The sequence below is a fragment of the Cherax quadricarinatus genome, chromosome 53 (genome assembly GCF_038502225.1).
Source record: "Cherax quadricarinatus isolate ZL_2023a chromosome 53, ASM3850222v1, whole genome shotgun sequence".
Classification (NCBI taxonomy): Eukaryota; Metazoa; Arthropoda; class Malacostraca; order Decapoda; family Parastacidae; genus Cherax; species Cherax quadricarinatus.
Window position 1 is genome coordinate 27,720,528 of NC_091344.1, and position 25,759 is coordinate 27,746,286.

At 43.3% G+C, this 25,759-nt stretch overlaps 1 protein-coding gene across 1 annotated transcript in view; it reads right to left on the bottom strand.

Moving 5' to 3' along the window:
* Window positions 1-1,002: 1,002 nt before the first annotated feature.
* LOC128692432 (cytochrome P450 4C1) overlaps window positions 1,003-25,759 on the bottom strand; it is a 610,069-nt gene continuing 585,312 nt past the window's right edge. Inside the window, exons 6-9 of the mRNA XM_070096269.1 lie at window positions 21,675-21,860; window positions 10,817-10,886; window positions 5,463-5,662; window positions 1,003-1,205 (exon numbers count right to left, since the gene is read on the bottom strand). Coding sequence (XP_069952370.1) covers window positions 1,003-1,205; window positions 5,463-5,662; window positions 10,817-10,886; window positions 21,675-21,860 — 659 coding nt within the window. The remainder of the gene's footprint in view (window positions 1,206-5,462; window positions 5,663-10,816; window positions 10,887-21,674; window positions 21,861-25,759) is intronic.

The following is a 25,759-nucleotide window of genomic DNA, read 5'->3' on the forward strand; positions in this document are numbered from 1 at the left end:
GAGATCTCGTCGCTACTGAGGCTTGTGAGAGAGAACACGAAGAAGCGAGATCAGACTGAGGCGTTGAAGTAGGGACGTCTGAGCCGATGACAGCAAAAGAATTAGATACAGAGTGACTATGGAAGAGGTAACCACAGAGGTGGGTGCAGAAGATGGGATACCAGAAGTGGGGGGACGTTTTGAAACACGGGAATGAGAAACACGAGGGAGTCTCCCTTGGAGGCAGAGATGAGAAACTGCCATGGCATAAGGGAGACCTTCTGCCTCTTTGAGGTAACTGATTTCCCACTCGTTTAAGTAGACTTGACAACGGCGAGAGTACGAAGGGTGAGCCTCATGACAATTAAGGCAAGAGGGAGGTCGATTGCAAGACATATTAGAATGGTCATCGGCACCACAGACTGGGCATTCGGCGAAAGATCTGCAATATTTCGCTGGATTGCCAAATCGCCAGCAATTTCTACACTGTTGCGGTGTAGGGATCACCTTTCGAACTTGTAACCGATGTCCTGCTACATAATCTGAGGATGGGAGTTCACGGCTGTCAAAAGTTAAATGAGCCACATTGCTAGGGTATCGTCTCCACCCGCGGGCAGGAAGAACGTAAGTGTCTACCCTGAGGATTGGGAGATCTTGGAGTTCCAGCTGTTCAAGAATGTCAGTGCCACATGTCTGGAAATTTTGTTGAACTATGGTATGGGGCAGAATGACGGTACCACTACAAGAATTGAGGGAATGATGTTTTTCAATAGTGACAGGAACAGTATCGATATGGGAAAGACGAGAAAGCTCATGAGCCTGGGTAGCATTCTGTATGGTGATGATGCGCATACCGCTCTTAAGAGCATGAAAAGAAATATCTTTACCAACATGGCGTAGGAGTGCCTTGCCAATACTGTGGTCAGAAAGATAGGTAGTAGAGGAAGTCGGTCGTAAAGTGAAGAATTTAGTCCATTGTTCAGTCTGAAACTGAGCGTGGAAATGTAGTGAAGGACATGTCGATCATTTCTGAGAAGAACGAGAAGGTGGAGAAGTATCATCAGCAGGTAATTGTCGTTGGCGTTTAGGCATGGGACCAAAGTTGGTCCGACGTGGAACGGGTCGGCGATTCGAAAATTGCCGCACCATAGAGGTAGAGGCCGGAAGCATTGTCAGAGGAGAGCGAAGGTCAGATAAATCGAAGAAGTCAGTCGAGGCCTCAGTACCTGAAACGGGTGAGGAAACAGCACCGGCAAGAGGTACAGAGGCATGAGGAGTGTCTGAAGAGTGGTCCAAAGATGAGGCGGGGTCAGAACGGGGTGCGGTATCAAGAAGGGGCCCGGGGGTACCAGGTTCATGGACTAGGGCTGCCATGGTCAGGTTACTTCTTTCTTTTTGTTTTTAAGAAAAAAAGAAAGAAGAAAAGAAAAGAAAAATAAAAAAAAGAATAAAAAAAAAAGGGGGACCGGGGAGGGATAGTTCCTAGGAGGAATGAAAGGGCCAGAAATCTCCCTCCACGCCCAAGAGGACCTCAGCACCGCAAGTAGCGCAGATGCAGCATGGAACCCGTGCTATACCCTACCCATCATGCCAGTAAACTAACAATCTGGGATAGCAACCTCACATCTGCCGAGCTACCTCGGTGGACAAAAGAGAGGGCGGCCGGAAATCCACCACAAAGCATACCTCCTTCGGCCACCACCCCCGGAATCCGAAAGGTGGCTTCCAGAGATACACCCGTCGCCCGAGAGACACCCAAAGCCACCCTCCGGGAGACCGGAGAGGGATCGGGACATCTCCAGGCAATCCAGATTCCACGGCAAACTACGCCACCGCCAAGAACCTCAACGGAATGGGATGGACCCCGGTACCCTTTCCCCTACCTAGGAACTAGCGTGCCTGTGTGGAGAAAAAAAAAAAAAAAAAAAAAAGCCAAAAAGGAAGGGAAAAAGGGAGGGGTGGGGAGGAGGAAGAGGGAAGGAAAAAGGGGAGGATGGGATAGGGAACGGGGGATTGGGGGGTAATTAGGTTCGGTCTGAGGAAGGAAACCGACAGGTCTAATTCCTCAGACCAAGAGCCTCTTCACCACGCCAAGGAGCCCCCCTTGAAGAGGCCATCATTCCCAGCTGCTTTACCCCCTATCATTCTATCCACTGCCTCATGAACTTCCCCCACACTCACAACTGGCTCTTCCTCACACCAACGAATGTTATTCCTCCTTGCCCTATACACGAAATCACAGCTTCCCTATCTTCATCAATATTTAACCATTCCTCAAACTATTCCATCCATCTTCCCAATACCTCTAACTCTCCGTTTAATAAATCTCCTCTCCTGTTTTTAACTATCATATCCATTCATTCCCAAGGATTTCTCAACTTATTAATCTCACTCCAAAACTTTTTCTTATTTTCAACAGACTTTGTTGATAACTTCTCACCAACCCTCTCATTTGCTCTCTTTTTACATTACATCACAAATCTTTTAATATCTGTTTTCCTCTCCATACACTCCTCCCTCCTTGCATTACTTTTACTTTGTAAAAATCTCTCATATGCAAACTTTTTCTCTCTTACTACTATCTTTATATCATCACCAATCGCTCTTCTTCCCTCCTGCACCAAACTTTCCTGTAACCAGAAGATTCTGCTGAACACACTACATCCTTAAACCTATCCCATACATCTTCAGCTCCATTACACCCTTACTGCCTTCTCCTTTAGCTTATAAACTTTCACTTCTCTTGCTTGCTGCTTCTATTTTTTTTTGTTTCACATCTACCTTTTACACCCACTGTAGCTACAACTAAAAAGTGATCTGATATATCCGTGGCCCCTCTATAATCATGTATATTTTGAACTCTACTCAACAGCCTTTTATCTATCAATACGTAGTCCAACAAACTACTGTCATTACGCCCTTCATCATATCTTGAATATTTATTTATCCTCTCTTTCTTAAAATATTTATTACCAATAACCAAATCCCTTCCAAAAACAAAGTTCAACTGTAGGGTTCCCATTGTCATTTACACCTGGCTCCTAAAACTTACCTACCACACCCTCTTTATGTTTTTCCTACCGTAGCATTTTGGTCCCCTACAACAATTACTCTTTCACTTGGTCCAAAAGCTCCTACAAACTCGCTTAACATCTCCCAAACTCCCTTTCTCCTCTACACGCGCTAAAGGAATAACAGGAAAAGTTGGTCGATGGATCTATAATTTCCTCACTAACAGAACACAGAGAGTAGTCGTCAACAGAGTAAAGTCCGAGGCAGCTACGGTGAAAAGCTCTGTTCCACAAGGCACAGTACTAGCTCCCATCTTGTTCCTCATCCTCATATCCGACATAGACAAGGATGTCAGCCACAGCACCGTGTCTTCCTTTGCAGATGACACCCGAATCTGCATGACAGTGTCTTCCATTGCAGACACTGCAAGGCTCCAGGCGGACATCAACCAAATCTTTCAGTGGGCTGCAGAAAACAATATGAAGTTCAACGATGAGAAATTTCAATTACTCAGATATGGTAAACATGAGGAAATTAAATCTTCATCAGAGTACAAAACAAATTCTGGCCACAAAATAGAGCGAAACACCAACGTCAAAGACCTGGGAGTGATTATGTCGGAGGATCTCACCTTCAAGGACCATAACATTGTATCAATCGCATCTGCTTCCTCTCCAGGCCACGTGGTAAATCAGGGTCTGATCAACCAGGCTGTTAATGCTGGCCGCACACAAACTGTCGTACTTATGTGCTGGAAGTTGAACAGTCTTGGGCCCCTGACACTTTTTGTGTTGTCTTTCAGTGTATTCTTGGCGCCCCTGCTTTTCACTGGGGTATGCTGCATCTGCTGAGTCTTTGGATTTCAAAGGGAGTGATATTAGTGTGCAAGTTTGGTACTAATCCGTCTAGAATTTTCCAAGTGAATATTATCATATAATTCCCTTGCCTGAGTTCCATGGAATGCAATTAATGGGACTTCAACCGTTTCCAGTAATTTAGGTGCTTTATCGTACTTTGGTGTGCCATGAAAGTTTTTTGCATGCTCTCAAGGCCAGTAATTTTGCCTGCCTTAAAGGGAGCGGTTATTGTACAGTAGTATTCCAGCCTAGAGAAAACAATCAATTTAAAAGAGAATCATCACGGGCTTGGCGCCCATAGTTGTGAAGGTTCTCATTATCTATCCTATCATTTTTCTAGCAGATGCGGTAAACACACTGTTGTGGTCTTTGAACGTGAGATCCTCTGACATTATCACTCTCCTCTGACCCAAACGAAGCAATATATTTCTAAAAGACATTTAGTTAGATTAGTCTAAATTGAATTGCGCTTGTTTTAATAAAGTTAGGTAAGTTTTATAAGGTTATTTTCGTACAAAATTATTATTTTTTGCATTATAACATAAATAAAAAAAATATCTTTAATTTTGTAAGAGAAAATTTTAGAAAGTAATTTTAAATGAATTTTTGCTAATTAACTAATTTTACCTATTCGCCACGACATATATATATATATATATATATATATATATATATATATATATATATATATATATATATATATATATATATATATATATATATATATATATATATATGTTAATGAAACCACGAAACAAGTTATATTGAAACATTTACCAAACTGAGGCCAGCTGAGATTAAATCCTGCGACACATTCTCCCTCCTCAAGAGACAGAACAACGTTAACAATGCCTTAACCATTTAGCCAGCAATTCCTCAAAGATTACACACCCAGGAGAGCTTGGCGTTGTTCATGATCCGAGTACACTCACGGTAATGGTACGCTCTGCTTGGTGCGTGAACTTTAAAGGATTGCTGTTCGAGGCTCTCGCCCACCCTTCTGTTATATTATATATATATATATATATATATATATATATATATATATATATATATATATATATATATATATATATATATATATATATATATTATATATATATATATATATATATATGTATGTATATGTCGTGCCGAATAGGCAGAACTTGCGATCTTGGCTTAAATAGCAACGCTCATCGTGCCATATAAGACAAGTGAAAATTTTTGTATGCAATAATTTCGCCAAAATCATTCTGAACCTAACGAAAAAAATATATTTCATTGTGTTTGTTTAGTATTAACTTATTGTAAACGTATTTAAAATATTTTTCGTTGGGTTAGGCTAAAATAAATTGATCTTGTTATAATAAGGTTAGGTAAGTTTTCTAAGATTCTTTTGGTGCAAAATTAAAAATTTTTACATTAACATTAATGAAAAAATATATCTTTAAACGTATAACAGAAAATTTCAGAAAGGACTTAATTTTAAATGAGTTCTTGCTAATTGACCAGTTTTACATATTCGGCACGACATATATATATATATATATATATATATATATATATATATATATATACACACACACACTTACATTCCTATCACTGAAAAGACGATTCCTACTTGTTACTTACCCAGTGTTTCTTCCTCCTCTTCAATGACTGATTTATAGCTGCTAGTGTTGTTTAGCTTCCTCTCCTTGATGGTGCTGTTGGACATGTTGTGGAGAATTTTGATGCAAGCATAAAATTCTTTGGCAGGTCCTAGTAGCTTGTACATGAAGTCACTGTGAAGCCAGGGTCGATAAATCCGGTGTTGGATACAGCTGGCCATCCTGCTCAAGTATATAGGATAAGATGTGAGTTCAACCATTTATAATTGCTTTGCCAAGTTTGTTTTGATTCTTTATCCAACTCGCATCTGTTTTCACATTCACAGTGAAACAAAATATTTATTAATGTTTAAAGTCTAGTGTTAAAATGAAATTTAATTTACACGGTTTTAAATGTCTACAGTTGTTGGATATAACAATTTTCTAATATAACAGTAATTTAAATAAATTGTTCAGTTTAAATATCAAGAAATATTGCTTTTACAAGAGCAACAGCAATAATAATAATAATAATAATAAATTATTTATGTATTTATTATATTTGTATAATCATTATTACTATTATCAGTTATTTTTATCATTATTATTATTACTATTGAGAAAAATCTCCTAAAGCAGAGTGGGTAATACAGCACTAAGTTAAAAAGCTGGCCTGATGCCTAGTCATATTTCAAAGAATAGTTCTTCCTACTGTACACCACCACCTCCAGGATGCACCACACAATTACCAACTAAAACCAAATACCAATTTAATAATGCAGTAGAACCTCTACTTGCGAGCGCGTCCACGTGCGAGTTTTTCCAAATACGAGCAGTCGATCGGTCAAATTTTTTGCTTCCATACATGAACGAAATTTCCATAAGCGAGAGGGCCTCGAGGGAGGTTCCTTGACACTGGTGAGGGGCTCTTGCTCTTGATCTAAGGAACTGGATCTCATTTGTTTGTTGGAATATCTTATTGAAACTTGGGCAATGTATGATGGGAAGATGCTTCTTAACGTACACCAAAAATGAAAGAAACTGGACCATAAATAATGGAGTTCACTTCTCAGCAATTAGTCTCCCCTTAGCGGTATTTTCGTATGACTTTTATAGTTGTATTCTTTTTTTTTTATCTCATTTGATGGAATGGAAGATATATTACAAAAATAGATATGATTTTGATTGGTTGCACGACGAAAAGTACCTTGAAAATGAGCTCAAAGTAGCAGAAATGTTTGATTCTTTGCCGATGTTAAGAGTAAACAAATGACGTCACTACCCATTCCAATATGCCCTCGTGAATGAGTTAACATTATTTATACAATTATTTACTGTTATGCAGTAGTCTGCATAACAGTAAATCTTCTATTTTTTGTGTGAATAAAAATTACAAATTATTTATATTGTAATGATAATAAAAAAAATACATATAATAATAGTATAATATAATATTGATATAGTACGTATAATAATATATATATGTATATAATAATAATATTGCACTATATAATAATCATGGACACCATGTCCAGCCCTTCTAGGGCAGGGTAGGTGCCTGAGCCAGAGCTTGCAGCTCACAAGCCTGTCATTCCCATTAGCCCCATTGGGGCGGGGATGGCAGACCAGAGAGGCCTAGCTTCTCCCTACGAGAAGCTAGGCCTGGGTACAGTTGGTCCCAAAGATGAGGGGGTACTTGTGCCTCTTCCCATGGGAGACTTAGGTCTCAGACACTCCCTAGATAGGGAGCCAAGGCCGGGCCACCACTTGTAAAAGGCCCGGGCCGGTTGGATACCGGCGAATCTTTAATAATAATAATATATAATAATTATAATAACAGACGACTTCAAAAGGCCGTCACTAGATGGCAGTGTTTACCACAACAAAGAGCAGTTGTGGCAGCCTCCACCTGTTACATAATGACATATTTTATTCGTTCTAGAGTATATATCAGATTTCTATGTTATTTATATTGTTTATTATGTCATATTAAATGAATTGTGATAGATAAATAATCCATATTGATATTAGCGAAATTATTCAAGGAGTATTTTGTCCGGTCTGCACCAGACAAAGTCTCGTCCGCCGAGGATACCACTACATGAATGACATATTTTATTCATTCTAGAGTATATGTCAGGTTTCTGTGCTATCTATATTGCTTATTGTATCATATTAGATGAATTGTGATATAAATAAGCCGTAGAGTTGATATTAGGGAAATTTTTGAAGTACAGAAATCCACTGGAACGGATTAATTGCATTTCAGTTAATTTAAATGAGGAGAAATGACTGTAAACGAGCAAATACAGATGCTAGCAAGGTCACGGGACGGATTAAACTCATGACTGGAGGTTCCACTGTATATGTATTTTGATTACTCTGTGATCTGAAAAATCTCAGAATTACATACCTCTAATCCCCTGTACGCCAATTCATGCATAAGAATTAGTGCAGAGTGTGGCATAAATTTCTAATACAGTTAATTATTAGAGTTGAAAGCCTGAAGCAAATCAGATTTGGTATGGCATTGTTATCACATGTGCATTAATATCTCAATCTCGATAAGTGGCAAATTAGATTATTTGTAGGAAAACAAATTTAAACCTTCCATTAAGAAACAGAAGCTTTCAAGCGTAACTGAAGAGGCCTTCTCGTGTTATCTCAGAGACACTAATATCTTCAAATTCACCAGCACAGAAAGTTTGAAGCCGCTGAGAATTTGCACATCGAAGTTATCACCGTTGAAGGGTGAAGCCCATTTGACGAGGCACCCAAAAATTATAGCATTACAACTAGTAATTTTTATTTTCCCATTTTGACTAATACAGTCCAAAATCCACCCACAAATATCTCTAATTAACGTTTGCTAGAGTTTAAAAGAGTAACTTATTTTTTTATCAGATCACTGGATACATAAACATTTTTTTGACAACGGTGTTGAGGACACAAGGATGTTATGTGTACATGAAAGTAAAATATGAAGATCTGTCCTAAGACGACCGAATAAGTCAATCACTGGAATTTAATCATCATCAGAAAAAACATTCTACAGTTAATTCAAAGAAATCAATTTCTACTAAACTGGCACATTAAAACTTACACATCCTAAAATCAAGGCAAAACTTCCTGAGAGAAAACCACATCAACACTAAAAGCTTAAAGCTCAGTAGAAGAGACATTCTCTGTTTATTTAACAGAAGCCAACAAAATGTGTATGTACAAAGCCTAAAGCAAAGATTGGTTTCATATGATGTATCAGCCATTAAAGACTGATGCCATTCACAATTATTTTAATTTAATCTGAAAATGTTCTAGAGCAGTAGGGGGCCATCTAACACCTGTGAAATCTGATAAATTCAGATTAGAGGAAGAGGAGGATAAGTCCAGGTTTTAGGATCAAGAGCCCCTCATATGTATTAAAGCTAAACAAGGATATAATGCAAAATAATGCACTATCATTTCTAGATTAAAAGTTGTAAAATGGCACTTACAAACTACATTAATAATACCCATCTTCTAGTATACACGAATGTTGAAATTTTGAAGCCGGTCAGCTGAGGTCTTAATCCAGTTATCGATTGAAAACCAAATCTAGTAAAGTCATACATAATGTCGTACATGGGGCATCTCCACGTGTAAATAGTCCCATGATTCTTACCCTAGTTACTGTACAGAAGCGTTGAATATTTGAAGTCGATTAGATGAGGCCTTCCCGAATTATGAGCAAAAGAATGACTAAAGTTGGAAGATCGAAAAAGAATCAAAAAAATATATTCTGGCCTTATTGTCTCGCTATCCTGTAATATCCCATTCGTTATTATCTCTATGTGTGCTTTGAGGTAAACATAGAACATGGAATTACTGAACACTGGATAATTATTTATTAATCCTGCAACTGATAAACAGAGGATGACAGAACATCTGATCATCTATTTAATCCTATAATGAATATCTCAGCTATAATAATCTCTAGTTGAGCCCTGTGGTAAACATTAATGTATAGTTTTTTCCACAGAGATTGCAATCTTGGCTTATAAAGCAATTATTATCTTCTAAAACAGTAAGTTTGACCACACTAGGCATTTAGTATATTTCATCGACATCTGGATCAGCAGTAAATAAAGTCTTTGACTAAAAGGCGAAAGACGCGGACTCGTTTCTGGGGCGCACGTTTCCTTACACCTGGTATAACTGTTCACCTAGCAGGTAGCTCGTGCTAGCTGACTGCTATAACTGTTCACCTAGCAGGTAGCTCGTGCTAGCTGACTGCTATAACTGTTCACCTAGCAGGTAGCTCGTGCTAGCTGACTGCTATAACTGTTCACCTAGCAGGTAGCTCGTGCTAGCTGACTGCTATAACTGTTCACCTAGCAGGTAGCTCGTGCTAGCTGACTGCTATAACTGTTCACCCAGCAGGTAGCTCGTATTAGCCGACTGCTATAGGTTTCATTCTGTGGTAGAAAACTTTAAATAGGCTGGGATATGAAGTGAACCTAATTAGGTTAACACCTTTCAGTCTGTAAATGTCAGTGTAAATAAAATAAAAATTAGGAATCCTCATAGAGACTTCTGAGTGATTGTCAGATTAGTTTTTTTCCTTATATTCTTTGTTATTACGCTCATAGCTAGAGGTGTCATCCAGTCGGCTTAAAATTTTCAATGTTTGTGTACGTTAACTATAGGCATATTCTTGGAACTATTGGTAAGTACACGTTCCTCAAAGTTGTTGTACCCATTCCCAGCATCCTGGAATAGCTCGGACAACTTCCAAAGTCCTCAGTAGCGTTGTGTTAAACGTTAAATAAAGTGCCTCCCAATTCAACGATGGTGGAAATACAAATTTATATATGTTGGTGCTGATCTCACGATTTTATTTGTAAGAGTGAAGTTTAATTGCAGTTTAATTTTACTTAATAATTTTTAATTTACCTCTTCAATATTTTACAACAGATTCATCTTATGGCCATGATCATACCTAATGAGTGTACTTTGTGTGCATGCAAGTATGTCAATATAGCAAAATAGTTAATAGAACTTGGAATCATTGGAATCCGTGCTATAACTGGAGAAGGCCTCTCCTTATTGGACTCAAATTTTCGCCACTGGTGTAACAATTTGCCAGTTTTTTTTGAATATCTAGCAAAATTCATCTTTATTCAGAAACTAAAGCCCACTTTTAATGATTGGCTAGAAAATATTAAAGATAATGCATTCAGTAAAAAGAATATCCCATAAGATTAGTCGAGTACGTGCAAATCTGAATTTTTTCTGAAATTATTAAAATTCTGAATAAGCTGGAATCAGAAGTTACTGAAAAATTGTTAGGCAACAATGTGAAAGATTCATACAAAAATAATTTAGTTAAAAATGTGCAATTTCAACCTTTACACTTACTTCCTGGCAGCTTGAACATAATCAGATTCACTCTCATCTTGGGCGTTGATGCTGCGTTCCATCGCTGTCTCTGTTGAAAAACAATTTGTTTTTGTTATAGGCAGTGTGGCATGCAAAGAGTACGTTACGTTTATTCAGCGTATGTACACACTTCCATACAGACTCCCTCCCAACCAGCGGACCGTTGCGAAGGGTTTAACGTTCTTACAGGGCCCCATAGTTAAATCAGTACCCTGGATCACTGATCAATTATTAGGTGGATCGGACAATTGCTGAGGTGATGTGGTAGCACTCACGATCAGCTCTCCCCAGATTCATACAGCTGCTGGTTACCGTTCTCTCTTTGTCTCTGGTTGTTGTTTTGCCTTTTGATAACCGTAATACACTTATTTTTCAAACTCTTGTACATAGTGTACGTAAGTGTAAATAACTATAATCATACTTGAAGGAAAATTAAAATTTAAATATCGCTGTGAATATTGGTGAATATTGGAAATCCAGGGGAATTAGGTGTAGATATGAGCAGGAGAGGAAAGAGAAGAAAGTTTTTCTCAGTACATATTATATGAATAGCATTAACCCTAGGAACATAATGGACGAGTTGAGATTAATGGCAATTAAGAGGAAAGTTGACGTATTTGTTCACTATACTACTGTATCACCACAGTGTTCACTATACTGCATCACCAAATTGTTCACTATACTACTGCATCACCAAATTGTTCACTATACTACTGCATCAACATAGTGTTCACTATACTACTGCATCACAACAGTGTTCACTGTACTACTGCATCACCACAGTGTTCACTATACTTCTGCATCATTACAGTGTTCACTGTAGTACTGCATCATCACAGTGTTCACTGTACTATTGCATCATCAGTGATCACTATACTGCTGCATCAAGACAGTGTTCACTATACTACTGCATCACCTCAGTGTTCACTGTAGTACTGCATCATCACAGTGTTCACTGTACTATTGCATCATCAGTGTTCACTATACTACTGCATCATGACAGTGTTCATTATACGACTGCATCATCACAGTGTTCACTATACTACCAGGCAACATGCAGGAGGCAGGACGACCTACTTCAAGAAGGATAATCGACTGGACGGAGACTGGAAAACAGTGTGTGTTGTGTTCGCTCGGGAATACATCTGTGTTAGTTTACGCACAGATTAGCGCCGTTCCTGGTGATCCTTGGACAGTGTTTAGTGCTTCGGAGCAGTGAGTCACGTGAGGGTGGCTACGGGCCCCGACTGGGGCTCTGAGCCTCACAGCTCTGCACCCAGTGTGGGCGGCTGTGAGGTCACAGGCAGCAGCTCCGCTGCTGGCGCTGTCCCCACACCTACAGTCACCATGACCGACCCAGGAGAGCGGCCTAAACGTTCATTAGAATGCTGGGATGAGTTGGAAGACGACGTGGGGCAGGTGGGAGCCCCCACCAAGAAGGCCAAGGATGCAGTGGAGACTACTGTATCTGCCAATCTGCCACTAGGTCCGTCGCCAGCCGCTACCCAAGGAGACTTGCACCGCCAGATGGCTATAGGGGTTGTGGAAAGAAGCCAGGAGACTGTAGCTCCTCAACTGGCAAGGATGGAGCCATCCCAGGTCCCTCCCTTAGTTGCTCCGGCCTCCATAGTGGACGGGGACTGGCTGACTCCACGTGGACGGAGGAATTCCCGCTCAGCTCGGGCACAAGCAACCAGGGCCTTCAACAAATTCAAGGTTCCCGATTACGGGTTTGTAAGGTATCTGGAAGGTCTACCCCGCCTCAAGTTCCGCTGCGAGTTCACTCTCAGGAACGAGGTTCTGGTCATTCCTCGGGACGAGGACTCTTACGAGGAGTTGAAGGGGCTGGTTGTGACACATCCCAGCATGGTGGAACTGGCTGCTTCGGAGAAGGTCTACAAGGGGGTGCTCTTACACGTCCCTGTGCCCCTCCCACTGGACCCCATTTTGGAAGTGCCCAATATTGTCAAGGCGGAGCGACTCACTGCAACAGTGAACAAGGTGCACCACCCGCCAGGTGCTGATCCACCAAAAAGGTCCACTTCCCACGCACCTGGACCTTGGGGTCTGGGGAAGATTCAAGACCCGACCATACCTGTCAGGCCCAATACAATGCTTCAACTGTCAGGGGTTCAATCCTATTGCAGCCACCTGCCAGCGAGAGAAGAAGTGTGGTGTGCACACCAAGGCACACGACTCGAAGGACTGCATTGCATTCCTCAAACAGCCAACTGGCAAAGCCCTGGCCAGAGCCACAGTGTGCCAACTGCTCAAAGAGGCACCATGCCTGGAACCGGAGCTGTCCTGTGATAGTGCAGCACTGGCAGCAGGTTCGTCATCAGAACGACCCGACAGCCCCGACACCACCCAGCCTTGGAACCACCCAGCAACAGTCGGTATGGGCTCCAACCACAGTTCCCCGGATACCGCAGGAGGGCAATACCAACTAGTTCCCAGCACTGGGCTCCCAGCAGTGGCATCAGGGGGCATGCACTGGTTTGCAGCAGCGCGGTCAACTGTGGGGTCAGATGGCAAGGTGGCCAAGAAGACAGAATCATTGGGAAAAACAGCCACAGGCCAAGCACACTGCCCAGCAGGTCCCAGCAGGGCACCAACATTCCTTGCCATACCGCCAGCAGGCCTCTTCCCAAGGGCAGGCCCCTACTGTGAGCGGCCAGAGTCAGAGGTTCCCCGCCGAGGGACCCAGAAGCCCATGGCCACTCAGGCCGGGCCCAGGATGCACCAAGCTTATGCTGGTGCAGTGTCGACAGCCACCCAGACATACCCAGTGACCCAGCCCCGACTCGATGGGTCGTCCAGATCAATGCCTGCAGAGGTAATGGTCGAATCATTTCCCGATCGCCTGAAGAAAACCATCGGGGTCATCTCAGCACTCCTCTGTCGCCTGCTGCCATCGGCGGAGGACAGGGGCGCCTGCAGGCAGCTCCTGTCATGGATGCTGGGCGTGGTCCTACTGGACAGGAAGGACTCAATGGAACTTCAAGCCATCATCCAGGAGTCCTTCCAGTCCGTGATGGAGGAGGCCCCGGAGTCGCCAACAACGGACGACGAGTCACAGGCAGAGATGGAATCAGTGGGCCACCTTTGCGGCCCTTGAAGATCCTCCAGTGGAACATTTGCGGGCTGCAGCAGAAAATTCACTTAGTGATTGAAGCTGCAGTTGTGGATGAGGTTGATGTTTTCCTGTTCCAGGAGAGACTTACCAATTCGTCACATCAAATGCAGCCACGTATTCCGGGATTCTCGGCCTACCTTCAGCGCCTGAAAGGGACTGGCAGGGGCACGGAGATCTACGTCAGGACCACTATCCCTCATTCAATCTCCACTGACCCCATCAACTCTGGGGAGGGCGTGGAGGTTCAGGCTGTCACCTTACACCTGCCGGATGGACCTCTCATGGTTTACAACATTTACAGAAGCTCTCGGTACACCCTTGACATTTCAGAGGTGGCAGCACTCGCCCCCCGGAAGGGTCTTGTTGTGGCTGGGGATGTCAATGCCCACCACCCAATACTTTCTTCTGTCTCTCCTACCAACGCAGCTGGGAGGCACCTTGCGACTGTGCTGGAGGAGGTCCCTGAGATCGCCCTCCCCAACAACGGTGAGCCAAACCATCACTACGGTGGCCGCTTGGACGTCACACTCATCTCTAGGCGGTTGCTCTCGAGTGCAAGATGGGAGGTCCACCCCCGTCTCACCAGAGATCAATTTGCAGTGGTCACCATGCTGATGGTCCAGCGGTGCCCACTCCCCACACCTACCCCCAGATGGAATCTAAAAAAGGCCGAATGGCAGTGCTTCCAGGAAGTCATCGAGCGCTGGTGGGCAGAGACTCCTCTTCCGGAAGACCCAGATGAAGCGGCTCAAAGCTTGCAGGTGGCCTTCACATGTGCAGCGGAGGCAGCCATACCTAAGATTACAGGCGGAGGGTCATATAAACGTGACTGGTGGTTTTACAATGAGGACATCAGGGAGCAGAACCACCGCATCAACGTGGTACGCAAGATGCAGAGGCGTAATCCCACGGTTGAGTCCATGCGTCTTCTCAGGGAAGTGGTGTGGCATGCACGCCATGTCTCACACATGGTCCGGCAGGCTAAATGGTTCACCTGAGATTTGGACCAAGTTACGATTGGCCACTGGGCAGTGTCGCAGTGTGGCTCGGTTGCACCCAGACTCCACAACGAAGGCAGAACGTCTGGTGGACCTTTTCACCTCCAGAGCGGCCATGGCTCAACTGCCTCCGGATCTCCGGGACCTCCAAGCCACCCTCTTCCCTAGAAGGATGATGGTGATCCAAGCGGCATGCCAGGCTAAGGACGACACGGATGAAGACATCACCGACCAGGAGCTCCAAGCAGCCTTCACATCTCATCGGGACACTGCACCAGGGCATGATGGTATCACCTATGGCATGATCACTCGGTCTGGCCATTCTGGTCATGCAGCTGTCCTGGGGGTCGTCAACCGGACTTGGCGAGCTGGCAAACTACCTGTCGTATGGAAGGAGGCTGACATCATACCGATTCCTAAGCCTGGGGATCCCTCACCAGTTGCATCCGAAGGTGTCTGAAAGGATGGTGTTGGAGCGCCTGAGGTGGAAGCTTGGCCCGCCTCATAAACACCTCAATGGCTTCATCAGAGGAGTGGGCACTTTCGAAAGCTTTTCCACGCTACTGGCCGGCATTGGGTCGGACGCCCAAACCCACATTGTTGTCTTTCTTGACCTCAAGAAAGTTTCTGAGATAGCCAGTGCACCTGCCATCCTCTCACTCTTTGCCCGCAGGAGGGTTAAAGGCAGGCTGCTTTCATGACTTCGTTCCTATCTCCAGGACAGGCGGGCCCGGGTATGAGTCTTCTCTCAAGACCCTGGATCACGGCACTCCACAGGGCAGGGTGCTGAGTCCCACCCTGTTCAATGTACTGATGCACCAGCTGGTGCGCCTTCCTTTCTCCAGAGGCACCTTTCTCCTCAGCTATGCCGATGACGTCGTACTGAAGAAGTGCCGGCTTTTGCAGCATGCCCAGGAGGACCTCAATCTGCTGGCTTCCACTTGCCGTCAATTGGGGCTCAAAATATCTGCAGCAAAATCCAAAGCCATGATCCTTCACACAAGGGTACCCAGTCAGAGGCTGCGGGTCCTGGACATTGACCTGGAGTGGGTTCACAGTTATAGGTACCTTGACATCTACAATGACAGGCACCTCACTTTCCAGAAACATCTGCACCACATTAAAGAGAGGGCTCTGCAGAGGGTCAGGGCATTGAGTGCCATGGCCAACCCTAGGGTTGAGGCCAGCCTCGAGGTCATGAGTAAGTTCTACATCCAGGCAATACGCTCCCTCATTGACTATGGGGCACTTGCTCTGGTTCACGCCAGACCCACAAACATCAAATCCCTCTGTGTGATCCAGAACACAGCTGTATGGGCCATGCTGGGGGCTCCTAGGAGGGCCAATGCAGTGGATCTGAACCTTGAGGTGCAGCTGCAGCCTCTTGAAGACAGGATCCAACTGGTAGCTGCCAAGAGGATCGCAAAGTATCTCCGACTCCCAGGGGCTGACAAACTGATGAGGGATTTACGGGTCCACCAGGGACAGGTAATTCCACTGCATCCCGACCGCCGATGGGTTTGGTCGGTAGCAGATGCCACACGGAAGCTCCTGCCCATGACATTGCTCCAGGCGGGAGGCTTCGACAGACTGGCAGCGAACTACACGGTGCCACCCCCTTGGGCACCAGAGCTGTTTGCAGTGCACTGGACATCCCTACCAGACAGCAAGAGGCATTGCATCCAGGACAATATTCAACGACTTGCCTCGGCTAGCATTGTGGGTGCGGAAAGCCCAGGGTGTGTGCCATATTACACCGATGGCTCCAGAGACCCAGTGGCAGGCCACACAACTGCTGGGATATTCCACAGCAATCTGACAGCAGGTTGGCGCCTCCCAGACCATTGCACCATCCTACAGGATAAACTCTTTGCCATCCAACAAGCTCTGCAGCATGCTCTTGCAGACCATCAGCATTCCCCCGTCATCCACGTTGATTCCAAGGCAGCGATCCAAGCAATTATGCACAGAGAGCCTAAGGACAACATACACTTAATCACATCCACCTGGGGTGACCTGCACACTCTTATGGCCCAAAGTCGCAGGGCTACCATCTACTGGATCCCGAGCCATGTGGGTATCCCTGGCAATGATGCTGCTGATGAGGCTTCTAGGACTGCAACCCTCGAGGCACAGCCACGTGCTGCAATCTCCATTAGCCTCAGCCAGATTGCGCTGTGGGCTGCCGGTGCGGCCAGGCGCCCACTCCCTGACCCTGGGGACTCACGGAGCCTCAGCTGGTATGTCAGGGCGACCCACTGGGCGCCCCCTCCAAGTGTTCAGACACAGTCAAAAGAACTGAGGGTGCATATCCACTGCCTACGCTTTGGGTATCCCACCACTGCAAGGATTGTTGAACGGGCACGAAAGGAGCTCTGTGTCCATTGTGACCGAATGGTACCGTAGCTATTGGTGCACTACCTGTTAGACTGCCCGGCTACGATGCCCCTTCGCCGTAGACACTTCCCAATGACCCCGGTGAGGCAGGCCAGAGAGGATGAGGCAGCACATCTTGTGTACTTAGCCATCAGAGGCTTGGAAACCTTACTTCCAGTCGTTGCACGTCATCCACTCCTACCCGCTGAAGTCGCTTTGAGGGCCTGCTTTGAGCCTCCATTGCACCGCACACCAGCCGCCGTTAGTGCACACTGACGATTGGTAGGTCATCTGGCCATAGAGCCGGTGAGGTACCCCCCCTTCCCACTGAAGACCTGTCCCGCACGTGCAAGAAAAGATAAAAGACAATTCCCTACCTGGGGAACCTTTGCCGGGTCACCAAAATGGAAGAGACCCGGGCCGGGATACCATACCGGCGAATCAGATAGAAAAGAATAGAATACTGAATTACCACATTGTTCACTATACTGCTGCATCATTACAGTGTTCACTATACTACTGCATCATCACAGTGTTCACTATACTACTGAATTACCACACTGTTCACTATACTGCTGCCTCATTACAGTGTTCACCATACTACTGCATCATCACAGTGTTCACTATACTTCTGCATCACTACACTGTTCACTGTACTACTCCGTCATCACAGTATTTACTATACTACTGCATCACCACAGTGTTCACTATACTACTGCATCATCAGTATTCACTATACTACTGCATCATCAGTGTTCACTATACTACTGCATCATCGGTGTTCACTTCTATTGCATCATCAGTGTTCACTATACTACTGCATCACCACATTTTTCTCTATACTACTGCATCTCTACAGTGTTCACTATACTACTGCATCACTACAGTGTTCACTATACTAGTGCAACACCACAGTGTTCACTATACTACTGCATCATCACAGTGTTCACTATACTACTGCATCACTACAGTGTTTACTACTGCATCATCACAGTGTTCACTATACAACTGCATCATCAGTGTTCATTATACTACTGCATCATCACAGTGTTCACTATACTACTGCATCATTAGTGTTCACTATACTAGTGCATTATCAGAGTGTTCACTGTACATCTGCATCACAACAGAGTTCACTATACTACTGCATCACCACAGTGTTCACTATACTACTGCATCACTACAGTGTTCACTATACTACTGCATCACCACAGTGTTCACTATTCTACTGCATCACCACAGTGTTCACTATACTACTGCATCACCACAGTGTTCACTATACTGCTGCATCATCACAGTGTTCACTATACTACTGCATCACCACAGTTTTGTCTACACTACTGAATCTGTAATAAAGTTGGTAGAATTACCGACAATATACACTACTGAATCTCTACAGTGTTCACTCTGTATAGTCCTTGTGGCTTAGCGCTTCTTTTTGATTATAATAATAATACAGTGTTCACTATACTACTGCATCTCTACATAGTTCACTATACTTCTGCATCATCACAGTGTTCACTATACAACTGCATCATCAGTGTTCACTATATTACTGCATCATCAGTGTTCACTATACTACTGCATCACCACAGTTTTGTCTATAGTACTGCATCTCTACAGTGTTCACTATACTACTGCATCTCTACAGTGTTCACTATACTGCTGCATCTCTACAGTGTTCACTATACTTATGCATCTCTACAGTGTTCACTATACTACTGCATCTCTACAGTGTTCACTATACTACTGCATCACTACAGTGTTCACTATACTACTGCATCTCTACAGTGTTCACTATACTACTGCATCTCTACAGTGTTCACTATACTACTGCATCACTACAGTGTTCACTATACTACTGCATCACTACAGTGTTCACTATACTACTGCATCTCTACAGTGTTCACTATACTACTGCATCACTACAGTGTTCACTATACTACTGCATCACTACAGTGTTCACTATACTACTGCATCTCTACAGTGTTCACTATACTACTGCATCTCTACAGTGTTCACTATACTACTGCATCTCTACAGTGTTCACTATACTACTGCATCTCTACAGTGTTCACTATACTACTGCATCTCTACAGTGTTCACTATACTACTGCATCACTACAGTGTTCACTATACTACTGCATCACTACAGTGTTCACTTCCGCACCGAATCGCTAGTCTTCAATAGAGTTCTCTATTACTATATTATTCATTACAATATTACAGGATTGCAGTGTTCATTACAGTACTGCAGCACTACTGTGTGCTCTACAGCACTGCAGCACTACTGTGTGTGCTCTACAGTACTGCAGCACTACTGTGTGCTCTACAGCACTGCAGCACTACTGTGTGTGCTCTACAGTACTGCAGCACTACTGTGTGTGCTCTACAGTACTGCAGCACTACTGTGTGCTCTACAGTACTGCAGCACTACTGTGTGCTCTACAGTACTGCAGCACTACTGTGTGCTCTACAGTACTGCAGCACTACTGTGTGCTCTACAGCACTGCAGCACTACTGTGTGCTCTACAGTACTGCAGCACTACTGTGTGTGCTCTACAGTACTGCAGCACTACTGTGTGTGCTCTACAGTACTGCAGCACTACTGTGTGTGCTCTACAGTACTGCAGCACTACTGTGTGTGCTCTACAGTACTGCAGCACTACTGTGTGCTCTACAGTACTGCAGCACTACTGTGTGCTCTACAGTACTGCAGCACTACTGTGTGCTCTACAGTACTGCAGCACTACTGTGTGTGCTCTACAGTACTGCAGCACTACTGTGTGCTCTACAGTACTGCAGCACTACTGTGTGCTCTACAGTACTGCAGCACTACTGTGTGTGCTCTACAGTACTGCAGCACTACTGTGTGCTCTACAGTACTGCAGCACTACTGTGTGCTCTACAGTAGTGCAACACTACTGTGCTCTACAGTACTGCAGCACTACTGTGTGCTCTACAGTAGTGCAACACTACTGTGTGCTCTACAGTAGTGCAACACTGCTGTGTGCTCTACTGTAGTGCAGCACTACTGTGTGCTCTACAGTACTGCAGCACTACTGTGTGCTCTACAGTACTGCAGCACTACTGTGTGCTCTACAGTAGTGCAACACTACTGTGTGCTCTACTGTAGTGCAGCACTACTGTGTGCTCTACAGTACTGCAACACTGTGTGCTCTATAGTAGTGCAGCACTACTGTGTGCTTTACAGTACTGCAGCACTACTGTGTGCTCCAGTACTGCAGCACTGTGTGCTCTACTGTAGTGCAGCACTACTGTGTGCTCTACAGTACTGCAGCACTACTGTGTGCTCTACAGTACTGCAGCACTACTGTGTGCTCTACAGTACTGCAGCACTACTGTGTGCTCTACAGTACTGCAGCACTACTGTGTGCTCTACAGTACTGCAGCACTACTGTGTGCTCTACAGTAGTGCAGCACTACTGTGTGCTCTACAGTACTGCAGCACTACTGTGTGCTCTACAGTACTGCAGCACTACTGTGTGCTCTACAGTAGTGCAGCACTACTGTGTGCTCTACAGTACTGCAGCACTACTGTGTGCTCTACAGTACTGCAGCACTACTGTGTGCTCTACAGTACTGCAGCACTACTGTGTGCTCTACAGTACTGCAGCACTACTGTGTGCTCTACAGTACTGCAGCACTACTGTGTGCTCTACAGTACTGCAGCACTACTGTGTGCTCTACAGTACTGCAGCACTACTGTGTGCTCTACAGTAGTGCAGCACTTCTGTGTGCTCTACTGCAGTGCAGCACTACTGTGTGCTCTACAGTACTGCAGCACTACTGTGTGCTCTACAGTACTGCAGCACTACTGTGTGCTCTACTGCAGTGCAGCACTGTGTGCTCTACAGTAGTGCAGCACTACTGTGTGCTCTACTGCAGTGCAGCACTACTGGGTGCTCTACAGTAGTGCAGCACTACTGTGTGCTCTACAGTACTGCAACACTACTGTGTGCTCTACAATACTGCAACACTACTGTGTGCTCTACTGTAGTGCAGCACTACTGTGTGCTCTACTGTAGTGCAGCACTACTGTGTGCTCTACAGTACTGCAGCACTACTCTGTGCTCTACAGTACTACTACGTTATAACCTCGTACACAATAGTACTGTGTCTTAACTATATCCATAATTTTTTAATCTACTTTGTCCACTAAAATACTTAGTCATGAATGTTTTTCTTACTAGCTATTTAATTAACTGTGTCCAGTACACAGCGTGCGTCATCACAGTATCCTTACGTCACAACACCTTACGTCACAACAGTGTCCATTATTAACAAGACAAAATCATCAACTTACCACAAATAACGTCCAGGACACAGAGGGTAAGGTCATCATAAATGTCGAAGGTATTTCCATCAGCTTTCTTCTCAAGTTTATGGATCAGCTTGTTGCTTTGTTTATTAATGACCGAGATAAAATCTTCTAATATCTTGAAGTGAAATGCTGGAGTGAGTAGCTTCCTGCGAGTCTGCCAGTGACTGCCTGTAAAGAGAACTTGTGGTAGGTGTTTAGCATGTAGAAAAGATATTGCTTAAAAAACTGCATTGCTGTACTGTATTTTTTTCTCTCTCTCCCTCTCTGGTTTACAGGCAAAGAGCTGTTACCTAAATCATCTCATTTGAAAGTATTTTTATTCTTAAGATATATATATATATATATGAAGTTGGAGCCATCTGTGAGCCAGCGATTTCACTTGGTCAACTGACTTTATTTCGTTGATGTTATTATGCTGTACGAACATGTTCCAAACACACGTCATCCAACGAATAAATGATCTCAGATGAAGTGATATTCTGAAAAAAGATACAGTCAGAGCGTAATTTCTGTTTGCTGCGCTTCTTGTTATGTAGAAGGTCACTGTCGCTGTCCTCGGAGTGGAGCCATGTGTGGTACCTTAACAATGCTGCCATGTACTTAACACTAGGGCCACCCACATTACTCCTGTGTTGAAGGCTCTGCTGACAATAAAGATCTGCCTAGGCTGGGTGCAGGTGAGAAATGAGTCGTTTTGCTCTGTTCTCTGTTCTATCAAGAAGTCGCAGAACAAACGAAGGGCAGGCAGTCCAAGAAAGTAGAGAATACTAGTCAAATTTCACCAAGAATATCAACGTCATTCTCGGATACCAACACTCTCATATTCATTTTTACCACTTCTGAAGCATGACTATCGTGGTACGTAGACATCATTTGTGTTTTCTCAGGAGAAAATGTGACCTGTCATCGTTTTCCCCAGGCTGAAATAGCTGTAAGCTGATAGTCTATATAACTTATAGCAGCTGACATATCATCTGTTTGATAAGTAAATGTCAGAGTGCAGTCATCTGTGTCAGTGGAACGCCTTCCATCTGAACAAAAGAAACTAATGGAAAAATAAATAAAGAAACGACTAGGAAAAATAAGAATAATGATTTTTGAGGATTTTACTTAAAATTTAAATATAATAAAAAAATGGCCTTCGGTTCTTGTAGTTGGGCAGGAGTAGGTAAGGCCCTGGATAGATCTTCTGATATTATTGATGTAGGTTATCCTGGGCGGATGGTGATAGTCCGATGTTTTGGAATCTCCTACCACTTGGATGGAGCACCACAAGTAGAACAGGTAAGGGACAGTAGTAGTCCAATAATGTTAATAAGTCTCATTAACAAATGTCTTGCTCCTTTATCTGGCGTCTATCCTGGATGACCACGCCAAGAACAGAGCTGGTAATAAGAAAAAATATACTGGTTACCAATTTATTATTATAAATTTATTATAAATTTGTGCACACATACAGAGGTACAAAAAAAAAAAAACACAGATAAGAGCAGTATGCCAAAGCCACTTATACTATGCATAGCATTACGGGCTGGCTTAAAATTAACTTAAGATTAACTAAGCAATGATGAAGTCAGTGATAAAACATTAATGTAAACAGATTACTATAAAGCACAAGTGAGTATTACAAAGACAGGTCATATGAAGGATTCTGTAAGGTAGTGTATTTAAAAATAATAAAGTTAGATTCGGTTTTAGGTTTAACATTTATGTGATATAATTGTGAGAAACATTTAAGATATACAATTTATAAGGTTCAGTTATTCAGTATTTATTTGGTTTTGGGTGAGTAAGTGATCTTTGAGTAGAGACTTGAATTTATAAACAGGTAGTGTTTCTTTTATATTTACAGGTAATGAATTCCAGATTTTAGGGCCTTTTATGTGCATTGAGTTTTTGCATAGTGTGAGATGAACACGAGGAACATCAAAGAGTGATCTGTGCCTTGTGTTATGGTCATGTGTTCTGTTGAGGTTGGCAAGGAGATGTTTGAGGGGAGGGTTAATATCAGAGTTAAGTGTTCTATGTATGTAATAGGTGCAGTAATAAGTATGGATGTTTTGTATGGTGAGTAGGTTTAGTGTATTGAATATTGGTGGAGTGTGCTGCCTGTAGTGAGAATTTGTTATCATTCTAACTGCAGCCTTTTGTTGGGTAATTAGTGGTCTGAGATGGTTAATTGTTGTTGAGCCCCATGCACAAATTCCATAGGTGAGATAGGGGTAAATAAGAGAGTGATATAGGGCCAGGAGGGCTGACTGTGGAACATAGTACCGTATCTTCGATAGTATGCCTACAGTCTTGGAAATTTTCTTAGAAATTTGTTGTATGTGTATGAAATTTGAGTCTATTATCAAGGTGGATTCCTAAGAATTTTCCCTCTGTTAGCTTTGTGATAGGTGATCCGTTTATCATTATGTTAAGAGGGACATCTGTAGCTCTGTTACCAAACTGAATGAAGTAGGTTTTGTCAATGTTTAGTGTAAGTTTGTTAGTCCTCATCCAGGTAGATATTTTCTGTAATTCGGTATTTACAGTATTGGCTAGTGTGACTGGGCTCGGGTGAGAGAAGACGTATGTAGTGTCATCTGCAAATAGTGTGGGTTTGAGTAATTGCGAAGCATTTGGAAGGTCATTTATGTATAGGAGAAAGAGAAGAGGGCCAAGGACACTTCCCTGTGGGACACCAACTGTAATTGGTTGCGCAGAAGAGTTTGCCCCATTTGCGTACACATATTGGCTTCTGTTGCTGAGGTATGACTTGAGGTAGTTGAGGGAGTGCCCTCTTATACCATAGTGTGACAATTTTACGTGGAGCAAGTCATGGTCAACTGTATCAAAAGCTTTACGTAAGTCAATGAAGATCCCCAGTGGGAGTTCTTTTTTCTGTATTGCAGTGTATATATGTTCTAGCATGTGTATAATAGCATCATTAGTATTTTTATTAGGCCTGAATCCAAATTGGCAGGGGTTGAGTATGTTTTGGGAGATAAGGTAGGAGTAGATTCGTTTATGAATTAATTTTTCGAAGATTTTTGAGAGAGGGTGTAAGTTGGATATTGGCCTATAGTTATTCAACTCTGTTTGGTCTCCTCCTTTGTGGATCGGGGTGACCCTTGCTATTTTGAGTACTGTAGGGAAGGTGGAGGATTCAATGGATTTGTTAAAGAGTGTTGCAATGATTGGAGATAGCACTTGTGACACTTTTTTGTATATAAAGGGTGGTAAGGTACTTAAATCTCCTGCCTTGTTTTTTAGTGCATTGATAATAAGGGAGACTTCGTATGGGTTAGTCGGAGCTAGGAACAGTGTGTTCGGGTAGTTGCCGGTGAGGTAGTCATTTGGTGGGGTATCTGAGCTTGGGATTTTATTGGCAAGGTTTTGTCCTATAGTGGAGAAGAAATCATTGAGTCTGTTTGCTGTTTCTGTTGGTGGGAGTTGGGGTTCATCTGATTTTGCTAATTTTATTTCGCTATTTCGTGATATCTTTTTTGTTCCCAGAATTTCTGATAGGGTTTTCCAGGTCTTTTTTATATCACCTCGTAAGTTGGATAATCTGTTCTCATAATACAATTTTTTTGCCCTTCTTATCAGGCTGGTTAGGATTGACGAGTAACGTTTTGTTTGGTCTCTGGTTATGTGACCCATTCTGTACTGTTTTTCATATTGGTGTTTTGTATTTATGGATTTGAGAATGCTGGGTGTTAGCCAGGGACTGTTCAGTCTCTTTGCTGTCATCTGTTTAGTTTTTTTAGGGCAGTGCTTGTTATAGAGGTATTGGGTCTTTTTTAGAAAATTATTAATACATTCGTCAATATCTGTATAGATTTCTAGCTCAGTGTGCCAATCAATGTTTGCTAATGCTGTTGTGAAGTTATTAATGGCTGCCTCATTGTGAAGTCTGAAGGTAACTTTAGTAGTGTCTTGGGGTAGTTTACCAAGAGTTGTTATGAGGAAAGTAGGGTAGTGGTCTGTGGTATTATCTGTAATTATGCCTGATTTTAAAGGGGATATGGTGTTGGTCCAGATGTGGTCAAGTAGGGAAACACTAGTCTCTGTAACTCTTG